At 43.6% G+C, this 6601-nt stretch overlaps 1 protein-coding gene across 2 annotated transcripts in view; it reads right to left on the bottom strand.

Moving 5' to 3' along the window:
* Window positions 1-1114: 1114 nt before the first annotated feature.
* The window catches only part of LOC103031717 (FERM and PDZ domain-containing protein 4), a 99535-nt gene continuing 94048 nt past the window's right edge, over window positions 1115-6601 (bottom strand). Inside the window, exons 14-17 of one of the 2 annotated variants that reach the window (XM_022674815.2) lie at window positions 6458-6596; window positions 5326-6333; window positions 4001-5083; window positions 3281-3357 (exon numbers count right to left, since the gene is read on the bottom strand). In XM_022674815.2, the coding sequence (XP_022530536.2) occupies window positions 3353-3357; window positions 4001-5083; window positions 5326-6333; window positions 6458-6596 (2235 nt within the window). In that variant the 3' untranslated portion in view covers window positions 3281-3352. Of the gene's footprint in view, window positions 5084-5325; window positions 6334-6457; window positions 6597-6601 lie in introns of both variants that reach the window. The other variant, XM_022674814.2, reaches the window with a different exon arrangement.

Raw genomic sequence — 6601 nt, 5'->3', positions numbered from 1 at the left:
TATAATTGTGGCGACAATATCATGTCCTTAAAACTTTCTGCCGATCACTATGCACAAAAAGCCCTGCGAACCACTGTTATAAAGAGCGTATACAGCTAAATCTTATACAAAGAGTCATTTGTAATAATATTAATATTAAGTATGCACTGAATTTTCAGCAACAGGAAGTGAAAAGACTGAATCATTTATATTGAACAATGACATTTTCTATGAATAACAGGATACAATAAATTTAGGCTATTTATGTAATGGTGGAAAAAAGGCAAAATTGATAAAACGTCTGTGATTAGTATTCTGTATTCAACCTTCAACCATTTTTTTTTGTTTGGTTTTAGTTCCTGCCAGAAATTTAAATTTCGGTGCATTCCTTGAATTCAAATTGGCAATCAAAATATTTTATCTCAAAATCGGCCTACGTTTAATTAAATATAAATATAATGTAGTTTAATTCTACCTTCTGACATGTCAAATATGAGAATTTATATATCAATAATATCAAGAATTTCCCCTCGGGGATCAATAAAGTATCTATCTATCTATGTATACACTTGTATGATTATTCCATTGTTTTATATATATATATATATATATATATATATATATATATTAGGGGTGTCAGCGTTAAAGCATTAACGCATGCTGTTAATTTGTAATCAGTAACGCGTCACTATTTTTTTAAGCGTCTAAGTTAACTATAGGGTGGGCTTGGGTTTACATTGGCAAATGTGTCCCCCCCCCAATATCAAGCCCGCTCCTACGCCCTTAACCTAAAATGATTTTCCATGGTAAGTGAAATCACCTGAGACCTTAAATAACTTTTCCTATTGCAAACCAAGTGGCCTTTGTAAATGTTTCAATCCTCCAGTCCTCTCTTATTAGTGAATGATGATCACTTGAGAGCTGTCTCGTTTGAAAATAGCTTCTATTTCCTGTAAAACTGATGTTTACTCTTCAGGTTGTGGCTTTTGTATCATGGCAACAATGTTTGTACAGACATATACAGTAAAACACATTTTTTTAAACAGATATTTTATTTTTTTCCCCATAATGTTTTTCCACGATCACTTTATTTGGTAATCCTGCCGTATGGACCAACAGTATCTTGTCATGTGGCAAAAAAAAAAAATCCTTTAAAATCAAATTTCACAGTCTGTGATAGCCCTGTAAAATACATAGTGTTAAAAATGCTCAATGGATGAGAAAAACTTTTTTACAGATTCTTTTACAGAAGATAGGAATCTGGAGCTGTTCTGAAGTAATCATTAAACCAGTCACAAATCAATAATGAATCAATATAGCCTGTTGAAGATTGCTTTTTTCAGCTCTTTGAATGCATTATTGGGATTTGGATTTTGAAGTTTGTGGAAGAAGTTAAGAATGATTGTAATTAAGCGTATAATTTAAAATAATAAAAGGACGTTTTTGTGGCCTGTGAGACATTTAAACAAGACCTGAAAGCACAAACAACAAAATCAACAAAATGTCAAAAATATAAAGAAAGTAGAATCTAAATCCTTATTCATTGTTTTTGCACAAAAAAACATAAAATATTATTTTATATTACTTTCTATGAAATTAATTATTTCTATTAAATAAATAAATATTGCATTTATCCCATTTTTTCTGTGTGATATTGATCTCCTTCAGCATTTAATCAATAAAAAACAAAAATTGTGTTAAGAAGCCATTTTTAAATGCTGAGTGTTACAACTCTCAAAAGCCACCTAATCTGATACTCTATGTTTTTTTTAAAACTGCAACATGTGACAGTACAGCATTTTAAGATATTTGGATTAGACGGATAATGTTTTAAAGCTCCTTTAAAAGTTCTATAGCTTTGTATATATTTAAAATGTATATGTATGTACATTTTTACATACAAAATAAGTATGCACATCACGTGATTATTCATAACAGTATATTATTTTGGGTTCTTCACTCAACCCAGATGTCCATGTATGGCTTTGCAAATAACAGACTGAGTCAGGGACGTCAGAAGAGGCCTACTTGCTGAGCAGTGTTTTAAGGGAGCGGGTGAGGGTGTTGGCGATAGCTGACATGGTGCTGGAGTGGCGAACAAGTGCCTTAACGCTGTGGTCCCCCGGGGCACTACCGGAGGCTGCCTCTGCTGCTCGGAGCAGGCAGATATAGTTCATAACAACCTCGTCAACCTTAGCTACAACCTCACGCTGCTGCTGGGAGGCCGATGACCCCAGGCCACGCACCAAGCACATGCAGACCTCAGATAAGCAGCAAAGCACCTGGAAACTACAAGTGACTGCTAGCAGCATCTCCTCCGGGCTCCCGTGTGCTTGGGACATCCTTCGGCATGCCCGCCCGAGTTCTTTAGACTCAATCGCCAGCAGCTGCTTATACTGGGACAGCTCTTGTGCCTGCATAGGTGGAGTACCTCGGTCACCCCTGCCTACACTGGAACGCACCAGAGCAATTAGCTCGCTTGCATCCCTCCGAACTTCAGAGAAACCAGCAGGGAAGACATACATGCGATCTTTCAGTGCATTTATCCGGGCTAGTCTGTCCGAAAAGCTCATGTTGTTCAGAACTTCACCGTATAGCTGCTCTCCTGTACTGTCCAGAACAGGGTTGGGATTATACTGGGAAGGACCTGCTTCATTCAGGTCGCCACAGTGCCTTCTCAAGCCTTCCATATCTCCTTCGTCATCCTCTGTCTGATTTTTCCTTTTGAAGAAGCAGTAACTGAATGGACCGTTGCACCTCCAGGGACTGGAGTCCAGCTTCTGTGTGTTTTTCGTCTGCTTCGTGTCTTTCTGTAGTGGAAGCATGAGAGAGGTGCTTCTCCTGCTGTCCCTACTGCCCATAGACCAACAGTTTGTTTGGGAAGCCATGGAACCTTGGGAGTAGCTTTTTGACAGCTTCTTCTTGGTGGGTCTTCTCTGCAGTTGTGGCTCAGTTGGTTGGAAATTGCCCTGCTGGATTCTCCCCACGGATGGTGTCCTCGTTTTCTCGAAGAATGCTTCTATAGATCCAGAACCAGCTGTTATAGTACTGGAACTTCTTCTAAGTTCCCTGCCCCTCCTCAGACTATTAGAGTTAGAGGTGTCGCACTGATGGAATCCTTGAGGAGTCATATGGACATGGTTCTGTCTCAGAGGGATGAATTGCTCTTGCTTCGACACACTGTAGCTGGTGCTGGTGTTCATTGAGAGACTTGACAATGGCTGAGGAGGTGGTGGTGGTGGTGGCGGTGGAGGCGGCGGTGGTGGTGGAGGTGGCGGTGGGGGGCTGGCACAGGTTCTGACGTGCCTTGGTAAAATAGCAGGCGGCTCTCCTCCTCCTCCTCCCAACTGCATTCCAGGGTGTTCTGTGCGAGCTACACTAGGGGTATTAGAGAGACAAAGAGAATCGTTAGGCGTCTGCTGGACAGCATGTGTCATCCTGCAGTCAGATTTGTGCCAGTCCTCTGGGCTGGTATGGGGTGTGCCTCCGCTGCGATTCCTATTTAGAGAAAGGAACCGATCAGTGTTAAAACCTTGCACTAAGTCACACTCGAGGCCGGAAAATGAACTTCTCCGTTCAGAAAGACTGGGCCTGATTTCAAGGCTGCTTGCGGGTCTCTGAGCATGCAAGTCAGGACTCCTCTTCAATTTAGCAGGTAAGGTGGCCGAGTGGTACATTTGGGGACCTTTGTTTGGTCTTAGAGGAGCTGCATTCAGGTGCACTAGATTTGAACTGTGAACAGGTGAGGACGAGGGTGGCATGCAGGGACATCTGCCAGTAACGTTCCCTTTACCTCTAACAAGGTCTAAAAGGAGAGGGTTGTTTGTAACATGCCTTCTGCTGTCCTTTTTGCCTCCCCCCATTCCTGCCCTATGTAGTTTGCCTCCCTGATGCATCTGGCTGACTGTTAGATAGTTTATCAACTGCCTATAAGCTTCACTCCCCTCTTTTGTGTTAAGACTTCTTACACTGCCATGTTTTGCATGCAGATCACTGAGAAGATTACTCCTTCGAGCTGTACCTGTGGTTTCTTTGATTTTTGATGGCCTGGCATTGAGGGATGGATCAGATCCAGGAGGATGTACGTTTGGCAGCATCTTCCTCAGGAGAGCAGGGTCTGCATGAGGGTGGAGGTCCCTTGATGTGAGCAGGAGGGAGGAGGAGGATTCAGAAAGAGGGTGTTTGCAGTCAGGAGCACAAAGGGGTGAGTCCATTGGGGTTGCGCATGCACTACTCCCTGTGCTGCAGCCAGCATCCAGAGACGAGCATTGGGAACTCTGCAGGGAATTCTGAGCTTCGCTTTGCAGGGAAGAGATGCGCTTGGCCAGGTGGTACTCACACAATCGAGCCACACCTTGACGTAGTGGTGGATGAACCTGTTGATCCTCCTTATGGAACTCAGTCTGTCCAGGATCCTGAGGCTTCTTCACTGGAGATAGAGGAACCGCACTAGATTGGTCAATCATCATGGTACTGTTATTAACTGTCAGGTTTCCTCCAGAGCCAAGAGGTTCTTCACGCTGATTTTCCAAAGGCTCATTTTCTAGCAAAGGTTGTCGCCCCTGAATCCTTTCACAGAATGAGGTCCTTTCAACATCGAAATGGCTCCTTCGATGACTTTCTCTTCCACTGAAAGTGTTATACTTTCCTGCAGCGTCTGCTAACTTCTTGTGTCGCTTGCCCCCACTTGTTGTTGCTTTAGATCTCTTGCCCGTATTTAAAAGCGTGCTTGAGTGCGCTTTGACCATGTAATTACCCAAGGCCTTATCTTCCATTGTCTCCGGCTCCATCTCTAGATTATCAGAGGAAGGTAGATTAAGCTTTGAAGGCACTGTCACAGACTGGGTCTGCATGTCTTTGTGACGAGAGGGACTGCGTGGCGGCTTTGGAATCGGCCCTCTAGAGCAGGGGGACACAGGAAATTCGGTCTTCTCTTCCTGAAGAGGCTGATAACCTTCTGTGGTGGCCACCAGAAGACGCATTGAATTCTCAGAGAGTCTGTGGGCTGCAGCCTGTTCTGAGCTCTCAGTCATCTCGGAGGAGTTGGTCTCGTTTCCTGAATCTGACGAGGACTCTGGACTGAATGCTCGTGATATGCCGTTACCTATGGGCAACAAAAAGGGAAAAATCAGTTTAACATGTCAAATCCTTGCCAAAGGAAATCTTAATAAAGTTGTAGAAAGTTCATGCTTTAATATCTCACACTTTTCATAGTTTTTACTCGTCAACTTAGAATAGTTGCACATAATTTTTTTTAGTGTAGGAACATTGAGAACATTGTCCTATCAAGTGGCAAAAAGCATGTTCATGCAAGTTTTTATTTGAATGCAAAAACAATGTAAAGACCTGCACTGTTGCTGGACTGAGATTGGTTGGTGTCCTCAGATACAGCAAGCGCTTCTAGTGCTTGCAGTGTGTCCACAACAGCATGATCCAAGTTCCTGGGACCACTACCTTCCCCATGCGTAGGGACAGCATCAATCAGTGACACAGGGATACTGTCATTATCACAGGAACCTTGTGGTTGGCTTTTGCCCTCTGTGCCCTCCTCATCAGAACTGTCCCTGAATCCAGGAGGTGGAGCAGCAATGGCCATGTTGAGGGAGTGAAGAACTGCATCATTTTCGTCTTCGTCATCATCGCCCTCTGGTGGTGGAAGGGATGTCAGGTCTATGATATCATCGCTGGAGCCAGAGAGGGTAAGGAATGTTGCCTTGCTTGGCGGCAATCCTGGATCACCCTCTCCAGGTGTTGCAGCAGCATCCTCTTCACCACTAACTTCATCCTCATCCTCTGCATCGTCAGTGGTTTCAGCATAGCATAAATCACGCAAAAGAGGCTCCTCGATACCTTCAGCACTGTCAAAGATTTTCCCTTCACCAATGTTGCTGTAGATTACATTGGGTCTGATCCGAAATGATGCTCCGTCTGGAGTCCTAAAGCCTACGTCATTGTTATGCATAAAAGCAGGCCTCTCAGGTACCTCAGGACTCTCGTCCATGAGGCGCTGATAGCCAAGATTTTGAGGGTTTACACTGTGCAAGGGTGGATCCCCAAATATAAAGGACACCTTCGCACTCCTTGGTGAGTCCTGGGGTCGAAGCCTTGCTGGTGGAAGAGGAGGAGGTTGGAGGCTTCTGCACCGAGCTGGTGATCTCTCTCCACTTTGGACTGAATACTGAAGTTGCTGAGGCTCCGGGGAATAAGGAGAAGTTATAATGTTCTCTACTATTTGGTCCTGGAGGTTTTCAGATTCAGGTTGATAGGATAAAGTCGTGCTTTCTTGAAGATTGGGATCCTCACACATGCCCAAAGAGGTGCTGTAGGGCCACTCAAGTTCTCTAGGATCCTGGCCTGAAATACAAGGAGCATAAATGTTTGTGTCATTTAAAATACAACATAAAAATAACAGATGGTATGCAATTTTAATCAGTCTTGCTTATATTAACTTGAATAAAATTCAACCATAGGTACGTACAACTTTCCAGTTCTCCTGTGCTGTTACTGTGGGACATATTGAAGATGGAGCGCCGGGAGTCTACTAGAAGACGGTAGTATCCAGCTGTTAGACAAGCCAGGTTCATGGCATCACTGGATTCCATTATCAATGTTATAGGCTGTT

This window comes from Astyanax mexicanus, chromosome 21 (genome assembly GCF_023375975.1).
Source record: "Astyanax mexicanus isolate ESR-SI-001 chromosome 21, AstMex3_surface, whole genome shotgun sequence".
NCBI lineage: Eukaryota > Metazoa > Chordata > Actinopteri > Characiformes > Acestrorhamphidae > Astyanax > Astyanax mexicanus.
This window is presented reverse-complemented; position numbering and strand designations above follow the sequence as displayed.